The sequence below is a fragment of the Orbicella franksi genome, chromosome 5 (genome assembly GCF_964199315.1).
Source record: "Orbicella franksi chromosome 5, jaOrbFran1.1, whole genome shotgun sequence".
In the NCBI taxonomy this organism is placed as follows: Eukaryota; Metazoa; Cnidaria; class Anthozoa; order Scleractinia; family Merulinidae; genus Orbicella; species Orbicella franksi.
Genome location: NC_138149.1, coordinates 32,075,070 through 32,093,273, shown reverse-complemented (window position 1 = coordinate 32,093,273; position 18,204 = coordinate 32,075,070). Strand labels below are relative to the sequence as shown.

At 39.3% G+C, this 18,204-nt stretch overlaps 1 protein-coding gene and 1 pseudogene across 3 annotated transcripts in view; both read left to right on the top strand.

The window, feature by feature from the left end:
• Positions 1 to 1,542, top strand: part of LOC145488262 (uncharacterized) — a 61,508-nt gene extending 59,966 nt beyond the window's left edge. For all 3 annotated transcript variants that reach the window (XM_081467088.1, XM_081467089.1, XM_081467087.1), the window contains one exon: positions 98 to 1,542. In XM_081467088.1, the coding sequence (XP_081323214.1) occupies positions 98 to 1,257 (1,160 nt within the window). In that variant the 3' untranslated portion in view covers positions 1,258 to 1,542. The remainder of the gene's footprint in view (positions 1 to 97) is intronic.
• A 6,577-nt stretch (positions 1,543 to 8,119) lies between these two features.
• Positions 8,120 to 9,322, top strand: LOC145487590 (substance-K receptor-like; annotated as a pseudogene).
• Positions 9,323 to 18,204: the final 8,882 nt, after the last annotated feature.

Below are 18,204 nucleotides of genomic sequence, written 5' to 3'. Positions count from 1 at the left end.
AAAGATGTTCCTTGAGGAATTTATTATATTATATTTATTATTTGATATATTACTCCATAATTCCTCGTGATGACGGGTGCTTCTCTGTTTATTGCAGCTAAAACTACGAATAAAAGAGTTGTAAGCGCCACGAAGGAGGGACCACAAACTACATTGCAAACTCAAAAGCTTTACAGTTCTCCAGATATCTGTGGCAAAGTATGGCAGTCAAAATATCAAGCTCTGCACCAAGACATCATCAACAACAAGCGAGAAGCGAAATTTCTCGTTTACTCCTGTCCTTGGACAAACAAAGGCTGTTGTGGTTACGGCAACCGAGTTTACGCAATGGTCTCGTTGTTTTACTTGGCAATTCTCACTGATCGGGCGTTTTTGATTCATTGGAAAGCACCCAAACCGTTAGAAAGCTTCCTGGCGCCAAAGAATATCAACTGGACTTTTCCGATTCCACTTTTGGAAACACGCAAACATTACTGGAGAACTGGTGGTCATACAAACAAAGCTCTCGACGGTTGGTTAACAAAAAACACTTCAGCAGTGGTGAATTTAGTGAAAAAAGAAAATTTCAAGGTTTATTTCGATAAACCGGTGGAAATTGTAACATCGATTTTATATTTTGCGGAAGGTGTAATGCAGAAGAACAAATATCTGATGCAACGAGCGCAAGACATGGAAATCATCCCCCTGTTACCAGGCTCCCAGCGGTACGCAATGATAGGCTGCGCGTTTGATTTCCTGTTCCACACAACTCCTCGCTTGCAGAACGCTTTACAAAACACGAGAAAAAAGCTTCGTAAAAACAGCGCCTTCGTCATAGGAATTCATATTCGACTAGGGGATAAACCGTTCGGGAGAAATCATACAAGAGTTTCTGAGTCTGATTTTCAAAAATATTTCTGGTGTGCAACGAAAGTCGAACGAAAACTATTCAATCTTGGTGGTAGAAAACATGCGCGGTGGTTTCTAGCGGCGGACAGTCTCCTAGTGAAAGATTATGCGAGAAACCAATTTGTAGAAAAGGTTATCACCGCAGAATATAAGCCAGAACATTTAGATATCTTCAAGAAAGGTGAAAACCCGCCTTCAGATGAGAGTATGATGGGAGTTTTACATGACCACTTCATGTTAGCCGAGAGTGACTTTCTTTTGTTGTCTGAAAGCAGCTTTAGTAGGACAGCGGTTGGTGTGGGCATGCGCAGTAGTAGAACTTACACATTTGGAGAAAACTGTTCTTTGAAATTGAAGAACCATTTTTGACATGCGTTTAAGGAGGGCCTTCTTAACTACAGATTTAGAGCAGTTGCTAAGGGATTGCTGAAGGCGATATTTAGAGGAATTGGGAAAGCTATTTTGGAGCGTTTTGCAGTGCTAAACGGTAAACTTATATGAGGGAACATTTGCTGTGGAAAAATGTGATTTTTGCGTGCGTAACTAGTGCCAGTCCTAAGTCGCACGTTTAGAATTTTGGAAGAAAAGAGGAAGAGTTCTGACTTTTCTTATGAATCAGAAATAATTTATCCTTCTTTGTAACCGTACGTATGGAATTACTGCTTACCCGTTACAGAGGTAAGCTATTGTAGAAAGCCGGTCTTTAATACGGGGGTTTATTACCTGATAACTTTAATGATATTGCGAGTTTCATAAAACCCATACGTAGCATTAAGCACCTGGACGTTCTTAATGTATTGACACTGATTTAAAGCTTCGGATTTAGATGCCTTTTAAGTTTCAGGGTGCTTACCATTCTGGACACATGACTGGTCAAATATGGCTGTGATTTGAAACTTTTGCAGAAGTCTTCTATGGAACAAACCTGTGCAAAAAAGCTTATCCGTAAGAGGTCTGGTTTTCAAAATATGACGGTTAGAAATCTTCCTTGGCGACAAAGTCATGATGAATTGGTAATTAAAAAGAACCCCCTTTAAAAGGCAATGATTTAGAATTTGTCTGGCCCGTGATTTCCACAATACTGGGGGTCCAAGTATTGCAGATAGCCAAATTATGTTACTCTACTCTGTCAGATGATTCAAACGAAAAAAACACTGAGGGTGGACCGCCAAAATAAATTTTCCCGTTTCCCTGTTGACAGTATAAATAACCCTTATTTCACGGTTAGCAAAACTTAGTGCCTTCTTACATAACACTACTCATTTAGCCTAACAGATAAATGTCTAAAAAAACTAGAAATTCTAGGACAACAATAAAGATAAGTGTTTTAGCTGACAATGATACTCGACAAAGTTCAGCTGGTTTACTCCGTCGAAGCCGTCAAGTCAGTTTTCCGTATGGGCTGGGCTGTGCCTGTCATCTCCCCACTCGCGCGGCTAAGGAGATGGCAAAGTCGGGCACAGTCGAAGGCAACCCTTACGCACTCGTGGCTTAGCGCCATTGATCATTACCAGAAAGGTTCGTTGAGTTATAAACCTGAGAGGAAGGAAGGAATGGATGTGCAGCATACTCATGCAGTACTCCAGGGGATGGGTAGATCCCCAAAAAATTGGATTTACTGTATATTTGATATTCGTTAAAAACGAGGTCAAATATGATCATAGCTTTGATCCAAACTCTTGACGCACGTCAAAGGAGGAACCAAATATCGATCGACATCCCAATCGATACTTCGTCGACACTCGATCAACAGTCGGTCGATAGTCGGCCGAGTGTCGACCGACTCATATGCATTGATCGAAAATTAGTCGACTGTCGACCGAGATGTCGGCGACCGAGATGTCGATGCAGTGTCGATCGAGATGTCAACCGAGGTGCCGCTGAATTGTCGATCGAGTATCGATCGAGGGTATCGGTTGACATTCGACCGCAGATGCATTCAGTACACATGATTATGGACTTGCCATAAATTTGTTCCCTGTCAAAGGCGAGGCCAAAGCTGTCAATAACTTTGACTCCAAATTTGATGCGTGTGAAAGGCGTTCAAAGACACCACGACTTTGTACAACTTTGATCCAACGTCATGTCATGTCAAAGGCGAGGTCAAATATGTCCATAACCTGGGACTCCTCTTTAAACGCCCTTATAACCACAAACCTAGTTTTCGTATGTTTTTTCTGTTAGAACGATCTTGCCAATGTGTATTTATTTTATAAAAAAAGTTTTCCCTTGACCTGGAGACAGTAGAAGAAAACAGCGGGAAAACGCGGCTGCCAATCAGAGAGGAGACCAAAGCCTGATTCTCATATCCCGCTGACATACCTGTGACGGCCTGGGACACCGCTACGGGATATGTGAACATTTATCCGAATTCTGAAGTTATTAGCCTTACAAGGCATATGTAATGATTTATATACGAACTTCGTACTTAATGCAATTTTCACTATGTTAAGGATTACAGCGGTTTCTTAGCAGTCATACAGTCGACTTTCAGAGCCAACATTCCTGAAAAACATTAAGTTCTGAGGGACGTTTATCATCTTCGCCTCTTTGCCACAAGCCAAGTGGAAATTGCCTTAGGACATCTTAGCTGTCTCTAAATTCGAGAATACACAGAACATCTAGTCATCTAGCTTCTGTTAAAATACATCCTTGCTAATTCCACGAAACTTTCGCTGAATCAAAAACGCAGAATACTTTCAAATCCTGCTTAATTTTTAACGGTATCAGGTTCCACATGTAAATTTGAAAATTCACGAAAGAAAAATCATTTGTTGTCATGAATTTGTGGAAAGCTCAGAACACATCCTCAAAGTTATAATGCGACATTTGTTGGGTTTGTCAACGGCCATTCGAGTGCAATGAATGACCACAAAAACATTTTACGCACAGTCCTTTCCCACATATTTTATTTGGGACCACGGAATGACCAACACTTCACCCGTTTTAGCAGGTGGGAGGGGTGTGGGCACAAAGTGCTCGCGATCTTTCAAACTTTTGTTACTTCAATGATATTCCAGCTATAGAGGTCGAACTTTACGACTTTTGAAAAAAACTACTCAGGGAGCATTTTGGTGCCATCAATTATTCGGTTATGTGACGACGTTTTTGTGGGAAACGTGTTTTTAGTGGGTGTTTCATCGAACTTTAGAGGTTTTTATTTCTTTTGAGGCTCCGCAGACAAAAGAATAAACTTGCGCACAATTCTTGGTCTTTCGTAAATTTTCAGTTTATGTACAGCAGGAAACCGTACGGGTTCATTTTCATTTACTCGATCGACTTTGCTACCTTGACAAATGCAACTTCAGTCACACTCACCAAGCAGCTCATTCGGGGAAGATGATGATTGCAACTCCTAGGAATGGAAACTGTATCTTTCAGCAAGTTTGCTGCAGTTTGGTACAGAAGAGCAACTTCCTTAGAGCTTACGGTTAAAACTATATCACACAATTTGCATTGTTTATTTGACTTGCACCTCGAGTGGAAGCCTACGCGAGCAATTTTAACATGTTTAACAAATTTGGATTGCTAGCAGGTTGTGACAGAGTACCACCAAGCAAATATTACTTCTGGTTGGTTTGACTGTACAATTCAGCTCGCAGCTGGAAAATAATTGTGTTCTCTGAGTTTTTCACAAGCAGCTCTATGCTATTGAGTCAATTTTTTTCTCAAACATAAATACCATTCTTATGCGAAAACGCATTCAGCAAAAGATTCCGGTTTGAATTTCCGGAAATTTCCGGTGACTAATGGAACGGCATTTTGCGAAATTTCCGGAAGAGAGCACAACCTTACGAGGTAAGGTGACGAATTTTTCGCAAAATTCTTACCGTGAATTACCGTTATATTGAACTTTCCTCCCTGAAATTCCGGAATTTTTGGTTGAATGATTCGCTTTTCGGAAAGTCGACATTTCTTTCTCAATGTGAGTCTTGGTGCCCATCCTTTCGTATGGAAATGAGATTTCATTCACATGCAAATCAAACCCTAAAGCATGTAGTGCTTAAACGATAATCGTGTTTTAAATAAAGGATCTTATTTATTTATTTATTTACTGATTTTCATATGAATTGGGTTGCACCAGGCCTCGCTTTGATAGGGAGGCTTAAGTTAACTCGGAAAGCGAGAGCAAAAAGATCGAGGAAGCAGGAGGTGGTGGAGTGAGAGACGGAACGTCTGCCCGGAAACCTCTCGATTTTGAAAAACGCCCTCTGATTTTCACGGCTGAGTTCATTTCAGTATTGATTGACAACTTGTCACTGAGCGCTCAAATTGTAGTTTTCACAGGGCGAGCTCCTAAGCTAGCCTGCATAGCAAGCGCTCTCGTACGAAGGGCGTCTCCCGCATTTTGAAAGTACGCAACTTGGAACGACAGCAAATTAATAGACAAAACAGGGATTTTTTTGCTATCGTTCCAACTCGCGCGCGGTCAGAATGCAGAAAAGCTTTTGTTATACGAGAACGTTTGTTACGCAGGCTGTAAGTAAATTCAAACGTGTGTTTTTCGATCATGTTCCCGATGACTATATATTCCAATAAATTCACAAAAATAGTCTTGTTTTGTGAATTTGTGAAAAGCTCAGAACACATTCTCAAAGTTATAATGCCTACATTTGTTTTATCAACGGCCATTCGAGTGCATGAATGACCACAAAAAAATTTACACACACAGCCTTTTTCCACATATTTTATTTGGGACTATGCACTGATCAACACTTGTTTATTATTTTATTAACCCGTTTTAGCACGTGGGAGGGGTCGGTGTAGGCTTGAAGTTCCTCCGCTGATTTCAAACTTAAATAATATTCCATCTATAGCAATCAAACTTTCTGACTTTTCGTAAAACTATTCAGGAAGCATTTTGGTGTGTCAGTTATTTGGTTACGTGACTTGACTTTTTGTGGCAAGCATGTTTTTAAAGGGTACTTCATCGAACTTTAGAGGTTTTATTTCTTTTGAGCCTCCGCCGCCAAAACAAAGCACATGCGCGCAAAATCCCACCAGCTTCAGAGGCTAATTCTAAACAGGTGCAAGACTCTGTGTTATCAATAATATTTTGCGGCCTTTTGAATTAGGCCGTTGAATTAAAAGGAGAGTGTGACATGACTTAAAATGACAAAAATTTACACGGTTGGCGTTATCAAAACAAATTAGGGACGATTTTTCTTATTAAGAGGAGCACGTAATTGCTAGTTAAACTGTCAGTGCTGTATGTTAGAATTTAATGAGACAAAATCATAAAGCAAATATATTCAGTAGTTTATTATCTTTGAACTGCATTGAAAAGATAGGCAGAGAAAATTTAGAACAAAAGCAAGAACAGTAAAATAAATAATGTTTTACGCTGAAAATTCAGATGACGGTAGCTTTATTGTGAACACAGATGAATTGAAATTATATATTCTGCAATATTAAAATTTAGGTAACTACTCTCTGATATGTAAGTGTTTTATCAGATGTTAGGTTAAAATTATAAAGGCGGTGAGGTTTTTGTTCACTTTGTTCCTCAGAAAAGAAAAATATCTATAAACTGACGCCTAATTAACTCACTGTCTGTTGACTGTGTGGGACGCATAAACAGGATGCATTTGCACGATGTTATCGCGTGGAAACGCAAATATTTTCCATGCTGCAGACACCTGCCTTAAATACAACATAAAACTCTAACTGGGATATTATTGAGAGAAAAAGAAACATTACTCTAAAGCTAAGAGGAAAGAGATACAAATCCTTTAACGCTACCTAGTGAACCTGAACAACATAGAAGATAAGAACATAGACTATTACAGATACTGAACATAGAAGCCGTAGAACGTAGACGGGTTCCAGTCTGACCCGGTGTGCGCAGTCTTGTAGCTAGAAGCTTTAACAGCTGCTTACAGACATAAAACATAATTCAAATGGTATCTTGATATCAGGAATGAATAGCATAAAATAATGGTTGTGCTTCGAGTCTTCGTTTTAAACTGATTCGACATTCACCTTAACCAGCTGTTTACAAGTTAAGATGGGCAGGCATTTTCCGTATTATGGTAATTATAGCGGCGCTTTTCATTTACATGTTCTTGAGACACAGAAAAAGTTGATCACACTTAGTATTGAATTATGTCTAAAGGATGGGAGAACTGAATACTAAACGAATTTAAGACATTTTACAGCGCTTTTAATTTGAGTTGAATCCTCTTTATCAGGCCTGCTTTTCCTGAATTGCATTGCAATAAGACGAACGTAGAAATAAAGGAAGTAAATTCAAATACTAAAAGCTTAAGCTACACCAAACAATCAGATTGTGAAAAAGGGCAAGATAATAATGTGAAAACAGTCTTTACTACAAGGCAATTTATACTGCAAGATCATTAAAAATCTTCCAGGTGTTCTTGAGCGACTTAAACTATGACATGATCGTCTTAGAACAGAAATATATACTTTACAACATTTCATATTAGGCCAGAAATTCTCGCAAAACCGGCAAAACAGTAAATTTCAGAAGTATGTTGGACTTGCGCTCTCCGAGAGAGAAATCTGAAACCACGAGGTTTTAGTAGAATATTAATAGAGTAGTTCTTTCTCCATAGCAGTCTTAGCAAGTCGTATTAAAAATAATGTGACGAGCCGGAGAGGTAACTGATATAAAATGAAATACGAATTTCGCCGGGTAAAATCCAAAGCAATCATGAAAGGCACATACGGGTTAAGCTGCTCCAGTCATCCTACCCCTAGGAAGTGGTGGGAGTTTTAAGAAAAGGGATAAATAAGGAAGCAATTAAGAAGTTCTTTGTTCGACATCATAATTTAAACATTTTTGTCTCTTGTTTATTTTAAGAAAACAAACTAAACGCCCTCTCCTCAGTCTCTCGTCTCCACGCAAATCCTTCTCTTTATGTAGACGGCTACAAACACTTTGTATAGAAACTTATAGAACTCAAGTTTTAATGTGATTCAGAAGATATCAGCCGTTGAAGGAACCTCTTTGTTAAGAGACTGACTTGAGATAATACTGACACTTGAGAAAACTTCATGTCTCTGCAGAATAAACTCATTTGCGGGGCAGCCGTTGATTAGGTGGTTTACGATGTCAGTATACTGGATATTAAAATCTCGGGTGGCGAACTGCCCACGAAATAACAAGCCTAATTATTGTCAAAAGACACTATAAAAGGGCAGTGGATCTGCTTATCATTAGATTGTGAACATTGCCATACCATAGTTTTCGCGCAAATAACAACAGCAAGCGAAACATTTATCCCAGCTTCAGTAACAAATAAATAGAGTGACCTTAATAAGAGAACAAATCAGTAGAAAACTCATTTGTGAGCGTAAGAGCGGAAAAAGAAACTGAACTACTACGTCGGAAAACTTGAACTCAACGATGAATGCAACACAGCCATCGACCTGCTACAGGAATCCTACAGCAGAAAAAATCGGCATGACCTTTGCTTACTGCCTGATTGTTCGTGTGTCGCTGGCTGGGAACACCGTCATCGGAATAATTGTCTACAAGACGAAAACCATGAGAAAACCCATCAACTTTTTAATCGTAAACATGGCCATGTCCGATCTGCTGTTTCCGATTTTCTTGATTCCTTGGAATATTCAATGGCTCTACATAAAATCCTGGCTGATCGGTGGTCCTCTTGGCCAGGCCTTATGTAAGCTGGTTTTCTCCTTACCTGAGGTCTACCTTGGTGTGTCTATTCAGAGCCTGGTTCTGATAGCAGTGGATCGATTTGGAGCTGTGGTATATCCCCTCCGTTCCCCACTCATCAGTTCAAAGCTGTGCCCGTTCTTCATTCTCGCCACTTGGATCGTCGCGTTGGCTTTCCTTTCCCCATTTCTCTTCGCCCTCAAACTAGTTGAATACTCAGGAGGGTTGGGGTGTTGGCTGCATTGGAAAGAAGTCTTTGGAGAGTCCTCATCCTATGAGAATTACTCCGTGTCATGGTTTGTTACATTGGTATTTATCCCGTTGCTCTTGATAGCCACACTTTACATTACCACCTATGTAAAGCTCAAGTCACAGAAGATTCCAGGTGAACAATCGGCCAACGCGGGACAACAAGCCACCAAAGGGAACGAAATGTGTTAAAGATGGCCATTGCTATTGTGTTAGGGTTTGCAGCATGCGTGCTGCCCTTTGGTATATACTGGCTTCTCGTCGTTTCTGTATCGGACATATGGTCTTGTGGCTTCCAATATTTTTCCTTTTTTGCCTTTTTTGTGATTCGCATAGATTGTGCCTTGAATCCTTGCATCTGTTTCATTTTCAGTAGAAATTATCGTATAGGACTTAAGACTCTCTTTAGATAAACGATTATTTAAAGCAGCGGCGTAATTGATGATACTTCTTAACAGTCGAGAGGATCAGTCGACCTGAAACTTGTAAAAATCGTGAATTTAAAACTGCTTGGAATCGCGTTCAATGTACACTATAGCTTAAAGAAACTTTGCAAAACGGTTTTAAACCTTTTTTTGAACACTGAGTTTACAATCTTTTTGTAGTTATTATGAAAACTCCATTTGTAATTTTCTTATATTAGAATTTATACCTCGTTTTAAGTCTTGTAAATAATATTTATTTATCTCAATACTGCTTTCTAGTTAATTAAAAAAACTTTATAGAACGGTTTCTAAACCTTCTTTTGACAATTCCTTTGGCGTCATTTGTAGGTATTTCGTAAACTCGACTTTTGCAATTTTCATTCTTGAGAATTGATCGGCCGTCATATAAACCGTGTAAATAATATTTATTTCAATACCGCCATTTATTTGATTCAACCTACTTTAAATGAACTTTACAGAACAGTTTAAGTACAGCCGCTCTTTTGACAATTTGCTTGCCATCACTTGTAGTTTTCTTAAATTAGGAAACAATAAAGTGAGTGAACCTGACGCCAGTAATTTCAGTGCTGATTCCCCTTTCAAAGCAATTCTAAATTAGTAATATTCGATTTTTATAATTTTCCTCTCAGTTTCAGCAAACGAAATACAAGTAAATGCCCTGTCCTTGTCTCTTTTTTTTATCGCCACTGTCTCCTTTGTTTGTCTCGAGAGTATTTCTGTCGTGGTCTTGAAGTCGAATCTGAATCTTATTCTACAGTCAATCAGCCTTACGAAGCATATGTAATGGTTTATATAGTAGCAGTCTCTTTTTGGGAGAAAACCTTCTGGTTTTGTCCGCTGTTGAGCTCAGTTTATATTTGTGTGCCAGCTGTTTCTGAAGCCACTTACGGGTATATTACGAACTCACAACGTGACCAGCTCCCAGTTGGCTTGATAGCTCAGTTGGTGGAGCACCGCACCGGTATCGCAGAGGTCACGGGTTTGAATCCTGTTCAGGCCTGAATTTTTTCAGGCTTCAATTTCGCAACTGCTTAAGTTGTGCGTATATAACTGCGATGATCAATCATGTCTTCATATCTTTCTCTGCAGCCTAAAGATATGATTTTTTATATATTCACTTGTAAACGTCGTTGTTGTTTTATAACACTGAGCCCTGCAGAGCAATTTACTAGTCCCTCTTTGTTTTGTGTATTTTATTTTAGAATTAGTCTTTCTACTTAATTTGGATGTCACATCGTAGTTTAATATTATTCCACGTCATGTTCTTATCAGGCGTTTGTTGATTGAGGAGAAGGGTGAATAAGTTTGCGGATCGTCGGATTTGGTTTAAAAAAAGCACTAAATACAATGGTGCAAGGGACCGTAAGCGAAAAAGCTATCGGTATACGCATGGGATCTGTAAAAGATCAGATCAGCCAAAAATAGGAACATCAATGACAATGAAGCAAGGCTGATTACTTCTTATAAAGCTTAACGGGACAACGACATGACGGCGAGACGAGTTGGACTCGTGTCGTTAGTAATCAGCCTTGCTTCATTGTTAATTTAAACAAGTACACGGATTGCGGACATACGGAGTTCTGCGATAAATTAAACGGATTCCCCGATTTCTAAAATATGGCGGATCGTGGATCAGCTGTGAATTTTGGCCTGGACTCTGGACTCTACCTATCTTGAAGTTCGGATTGTGGATCCTAAGCGACGTTCGGATCATAGATCTTTTGAAAAAATGGCACGGATCGGCGGACTCAGCCCCCTCATTGAGTAAGAAGCCTGAACGGGAAGCTTCTGTCAATCACTTGCACGTTCAGTGACCGGATGTTTTCCGTTCAGGCAAGAACTTCGTACTTCATGCAATTTTCATTGTGTTAAGAATTACAGCAGTTTTCAATCACACAGTCGACCTTCAAGGCAGACAGATTTTAGAAACAATAAGTTTTGATGGACATTTATCATCGCTGCCTATTTGCCACAAGCTACTTGGTAAATAACTTAAGACTTCTCAATTCGGGAATACATCGAACATCTTTTGTTAGAATACATGCCAGGTGATCCGACAAAACTTTCGCCGAGTCAGAAACCGAGAATTCCTCGAAATCCTTTAATTTTTAACGATATCAGTTTCCATAGGCAAATTTGAATACTGAGAGAAAAAAACCTCGTTTTCGTGAATTTGTGAGAAAATAATGACGACATTTGTTGGGTTTGTCAACGGTCATTCTAGTGCATGAATAGGCCTTTCCACAAATATCCGGATATTTTGGGGGATATTTAGAAGTTTCCGAGATATTTAGAAAATTTAAGGCTACTTAAAAATGTATTAATAGCTTTTTGGCTTAGAGCTGTGTTTTCCTCGCTATTTCCTTGAAATAATTCTCAGTTCTATACAAGAAACAATCCAGTTCAACCATTTTCCAATCGAAAAATATATTCCATATCACGAAAAGCGCTAAAGCAACAATTTAGAGGATTTTTCGAGATATTTAGAAAAATTTTTCGGATATTTAGATCTTTTTTTTTTGAGAGTAGAGGTCAGTCTTTTTAAATTTTCATAAAGTTATTCGGAGAGTTTTGGTGAGTCAGTTATTTGGTCACATGACTTGACGTTTTTGTGGCCAGCTCTGTATTATCAATAAAATTTTGAAGTCTTTTGAATAAGGTTGTTGAATTGAAGGGAGAGCGTGACATTATCTATGTGATAAATTTGAATCTTTCTGATAATGGTTAAAGTTCGCCGGACTTCAGCGCGAGAGGCCTGGATTCTAGACATAGCGACCTAGCCGTTGTCGATGTGTTGCGCTTTAGGGTAATGCCATTACTCCAACAGTGCCTGCATCACAGCGCCCAGAAGTATAAATGGGTAACATACCGCCTAATTGTGGATACATCACATTTCCAGCATGTAATGAAGGTGAGTGACGCAAAAATCTTAGTCCCCGACAGGATTCGAACCCATGACCTGCCCGGCCAGTTGTTAAGGCAACCACACATAACAACACGCATAACGTTTTGGTTCAAGCGAAGGTGCATGTTTAAAACAATAAATGACGAATTAACGAAATAGCAGTACGGGTAAGAGTCAATGTGGGAGACGGGTTGCCTAGTTCCCGCTGGACGGTCTTCTCCCAGCCCTTCACGGTGAATTGATTTCGGTAACCTTTCCGAGACGAAAGGCCGGGAGTAGTCTTAAGAGTAAATGTCAGTAAAAATCAAAGAAAATTCTAGAAATGTGGCCACGGTCGAAAAATCGATTTTGCTCATACTTTGCCAGTTTGAAGGCCTAGGTAAGTAACTGAAGGAAATCAAGTTAGTTTTTTGAAATATCCAATATAACGGCAGAAATTCACGAAAAACGGTTATCGCACCGAAAGTTCAGATTTCACTTCGCGATAATCCGAAATTTTACACTTTTCAGCTTCTTGCTGCACAGTCGTTTACATCGCTGTGAAACGTTCTCAACTTTAGATGTGTACATTGATTCTTCCTTAATCAAGACATAGTGATCATTTTTATTTCTTGTGTTTTCTGGCCGAACTGAGCCCCGATTAAGTAGACATACTTTTCTAATTAAAACAAAACTCAAAAGTTATGCAAATTCAGTGAGGAAAAAAGCTGACCGGTAGTGCTTCAAATTGTCTGATATTCTAGCAAAAGACAGTTCAGTCAATGAATTGTAGGCCTACAGTTTCATTTTTGTGGGATCTACTAGCAATTTTGCATGAACACCGATCAAAAATCGAGAAAATTGCAATTCAGCCCCTTTGAAATTTGCAATGTAACGCAACACGCTAAAATAGGTAAGACCATTTTTGTTGGCTTGAGACAGGACAATTAAAGCCTATTAATGTCTTTTACATTTGAAAAGCTTTAAAAGTAGTATTTAACTTAAAAAATCGCCGACAAGAGTTTAAAAAAAAAAAAAGAAACACCAAACTTTTAAATCGCACTCTCCATCTTCTCGCTGCCCAGTGTCACGCTCGAGCGATTTTTCAAGGGAAACAAATTTGAAACCATTTTTTCACCGTTCAAAATGAGTCAAATTTTAATAACAAGATCTTTGTTGTTGATGTGCGAAATCATGCATTAATAAGAGAAGATTGCCCAGTTAACCCGCCGAACGAAGTAAAAAAGGTCTCAATAGTATATACATATTGGAATGATGTTAGGGATTACAAGCTTTATGCCGTCGCTAGCCAATAGGAGGCTATCTATTCCCGCGAAAAGTTAATGTCGTATCGATAACCAAGCAAACAACGCACTTATCAAAGAAGAATCGGAGTAAGCTTGATGAGTTAGAGACGCCCCGCGCGAGTTCGTTTGTGCCGGCACGCAGTTACGGTCATACCGCTCATATAGTGTAACAAGGATATCAAAAGCCACTAAAAGTCCTTCAGATTTTATCACATTGAGACGTACGTGAAGAATATTTCTGGCGAATGTGTGCGTTTCGAGAAACCGAGAAACTTCTTGGAATCGACAATCTCATTGATTAGGTCAGGAGCCCATGACCGGCTCCTGATTAGGTACAGGTCCAGAAGTTGATACATGTCACTCAACGATCTGTGGAAATTACACACACGGCAAATGGAAATTTATTCAAGTCCGTGAATTCACTAGAAGATTCAGAACAGTTCTTCCCTGTGGGCTCAGGCGCGCCATTGACGACTGAAATCTTTGATGAACAGAGAACCAGAAACTCTCCTCAATGATAACAACGCATATTCCGCCTTGACTTGCACCTGTCGGCTTATACTTTAAAATCAGTCTGACCAGATAAAAAGCAACACGCCAGTCCTTGTGCTAAAAGTTTTCATCATTGAAGGAAGTCGAGGTAAGCAAATACTTTAGGAATAATAAATAAATAAATAATTTCCGTAGTTTTAATGGTCACACTCTCAATGACTAGCCAGAAGCAAGGTAGTCCTGCTCTGGCCCTCTCGTTGTCACGCAACGTCGAGAGGGAGGGTTCCTCGCTCTCGGCTCTCTCCTGACGTTTCGTGACAGAGAAAGGGCCAGAACTGGACTAGAAGCAAGGGAAAAAAAAATTGACGCGCGCAAGAATATCACCAATGTTGCACACACGCAATTTGCTTAATTACGTTTGGCCACCTTGTTGCAACATCCAACATCTTACAGGATACTTGTGTTTTCGAATTATTTCTTGTTAACTCATTTGAACTGAAAAGCTTGTTAAACCAGGGTCGAAGAAAGGCTCGTCAACTGAATGAGGCAGTAGTTGGTGATATAAAACGATCCACAAGACTACATGATAAAGCATGATAAAGAGTAGGTAGCACTGACTTTTTCAGAAGTGTAAACCACGACGTAGGTTAAAGATGCCGACATGTCATTGGCTACAAAAATGCTTCATGCTACAGTGCTAGATAGCAATGAAAACCAACCGTGGCGTCACAAATTTGGTTTGTAAACAAGGCAATTTTTATCAGGAGTTTTTTCTCATCCCCAGCCCAGCGTTGTCAATGCAATTCAACTCTTTTCTCTTCCTTTCTCGCCCTGCAAGTTGATCATGAAACTGATACTGACGTCTCTTTTTCCACCCCGATCAATGAGCTGAATGCAAAGGTAGGCTTTTTGTCCTGGACGAAGCTTCAAAGGAAAGCAAACTGATAGCTGAATATCGCATAATTTGAAGAAGCGATTGAAGGTTGAGTTCTGGAGAAAGCTCCATCATCTTCCACAGATTTGACGCATCTGCCAAGTCCGTCACGTATTCGCTGCATAGTAGCACCGCGTACTGCAGTGTAAAGCTCTAGTACGCGTTGTTATCTGAGAAAGCTGAACAGTGCGTTTTAGCCGTCCCGAATATCCTTACTCCTGCAGATTTGAATTGCTTCTGGGAGGAGTTATCTAAGCGCAAAGGGAATCTAAGAGCAACTGGTGGGTAAATACTTTGAACGCTTCAAACACTCCGTCACTTATCCCGAAACTGCATAAATTACTTGACCTTCGCCACAGATTGTCATTTCCAAGATTGTAGCATGGGCTAAGTGTATCATGCGTGACACAAAACAGGGAGAGTTAGGGAGTGATTAAGTTTGGTTCTACTCGTGTTTTTTCGCTGTTACAGCCAATTTCTAAGTTAAATACTATTTCTAAAGCGTTTCAAATTTTAAAGACATTAATAGGCTTTCATTGTCCCGTCTCAAGCCAACAAAAGATTTTTACCTATTTTAGTGTGTTGCGTTACATTGCAAATTTCAAAGGGGTTGAATTGCAATTTTCTCGATTTTTGATCGGCGTTCATGCAAAATTGCTGGTAGATCCCACAAAAATGAATCCGTAAGCCTAAAATTCATCGACTGAACTGTCTTTTGCTAGAATATCAGACAATTTGAAGCACTACCGGTCAGCGTTTTTCCTCACTGAAATTGCATAACTTTTGAGTTTTGTTTTAATTAGAAAAGTATGTCTAGTTAATCGGGGCTCAGTTCGGCCAGAAAACACAAGAAATAAAAATGATCACTATATCTTGATTAAGGAAGAATCAATGTATACATTTAAAGTTGAGAAAGTTTCACAGCGATGTAAACGACTGTGTAGCAAGAAGCTGAAAAGTGTAAAATTTCGGATTATAGCGAAGTGAAATCTAAGCTTTTGGTGCGATAAACGTTTTTCGTGAATTTCTGCCGTTATATTGGATATTTCAAAAAACTAACTTGATTTCCGTCAGTTGCTTACCTAGGCCTTCAAACTGGCCAATTATGAGCAAAATCGATTTCTGGACCGTGGCCACGATTTCTTTGATTTTTAGTGGCAATTACTCTTAACAATAACACAATGAACATACATATTGCTCCAGTTATAGCTCGCCTCGTGATTGGCTGAAGTCAGCAAGAGTGAAAACACGCCGACACCTTTATTTTGACCGACACAGACTGCTATTTTTCGCTTGATTTCTCCTATGTACAACACAGGCGATTTAGCCAGCCAACAACGAAAAGATGACGTTTCCAAAGTCTCTCAAGCATTAGCGAAATTGTTCAAAATATTTTACACAACACCGGTAAATATAGGTGTTTTGGCATGCTCCGGTTGGCAGATTAAACTCGGGGCGTACAAGTCGAGGGAGTCACAACTGATAGATGTCAACATACAACGGCACTTAACTTAAATTTTGTAATCGAACAATTTGAATTGATTTGGTACTTACTGTAGACTACAAGCAAAAAAAATACACACTTATAAATATCGCAGCACTTCAAGCTCTGTTAAGTATTTTTCTGAAAGACTTTAAAACTCTTTTAATGTGACGGAAATAACCATGGGCTTTGATCCGTTGAACAAGATTTTAAACTGTACAAAAATGCTGTACTTAAGATTAATCTTAGATCTTCAACCTGCCTGTGTAGCTGATGGGATATCGCGCGTGAGTGCTTTTGCTTTGGCGGTGGGACTACACACACTAGGGCTGAGGACGTGGGGAAATTTTCGCAAGCGGTAAAGTCGCGAGGAAAAAATCAATTCTCAATTTAACTACTCAACATTCCCCTCGCGGCTCAGCCTTTTTCTAATCTAAATTTGACTTTATAATCGTAACTTTAAATAAAGGGCACTAATCCCATCCCAATGCACTTATGCGTCAAATAATAGCTTAATATTTAGCAACTATTATACATGATTATTATGTTTAAAAAGCGGATGCTGTTGTCTTGTCTAACAGCTTTATTTGACAGTCCCTATTTTGATGACAGTTCAAGGCGTCAAAACGTAAACATCCCCTCTTCCTCCTTCGGTTATTAAACACAAATACATCTCACTGAGTCTAAATAGACACGCAAACCCTTTTGACAAGCGAAACGTTTTCATTCTTGAAAATTTACTTTTAATTAAAGCAGCGAAGTTAAGAGAGTAATTCCGCATTCAATATAAGATAAAATGACAAACGTTTACACGGATGGAGCGTTTACAAAACAAAACAGTTCTCGTTGAATGAGCTATGTTAGAGTTAAAGTGAAACAAACATAAAGCCAATAAATTCAGTAGTTCATTTTCTTTGAACTGGTTTCAGAAAAGGCAGGCAGACAAAGTTAAAAACACGCTAGAACAGCAAAATAAATAACGTTTTACGCTGAAAATTCAGGTGACGGTAGCTTTATTACTGGGGAACACAGATGAATTAAAATTATATACACTGCAATATTGAGTTTTAGGTAACTACTCTCTGATATGTAAGTGTGTTTATCAGATGTTAGCATAAAATTATAAAGGCGGTGAGGCTTTTGTTCACTTAGTTTCCTCAGAAAAGAAAAATATCTATAATTAGACGCCTAATTAACTCACTGTCTGTTGACTGTGTGGGAAGCATAAACAGGATGCATTTGCACGATGTTATCGCGTGGAAACGCAAATATTTTCCATGCTGCAGACACCTGCCTTAAATACAACATAAAACTCTAACTGGGATATTATTGAGTGAAAAAGAAACATTACTCCAAAGAAAAAGCTAACAGGAAAGATATACAAATCCTTTGACGTTACCTAGTGAACCTGAACAACATAGAAGATAAGAACAGAGACTATTACAGATAGTGAACGTAGAAGCCGTAGAACGTAGACGGGTTCCAGTCTGACCCGGTGTGCGCAGTCTTGTGTGCGTTAGAAGCTTTAACGGCTGCTTATGTTACAAGTAGAACGTGAGGGACTGGGCCCAGCCCCAGGTTACTTATTATTATGGGATCGAAAATCCCACGCGTTGGCGAGAATGAAAACGAAACGAGGATCGATGAGAAAACGTGTTGTCATTGTAGTTTTGTAGTAGTTCCTGTGCGAGATTGAGTAGAGTGTAACATTTGGTGACCCCGACGTGACAAAGAAACCATCGAAATGTCTATAGAAGTCGTCGAAGAGATTGAGATAGAGGTGAGAACAGCAATTTGTCAGCTTAGCGAAGCGAGTCTTCGAGAAATCTGTGCGGGGCTACATATCGAAGTTAAAGAGACGGATACGGGACGTCTG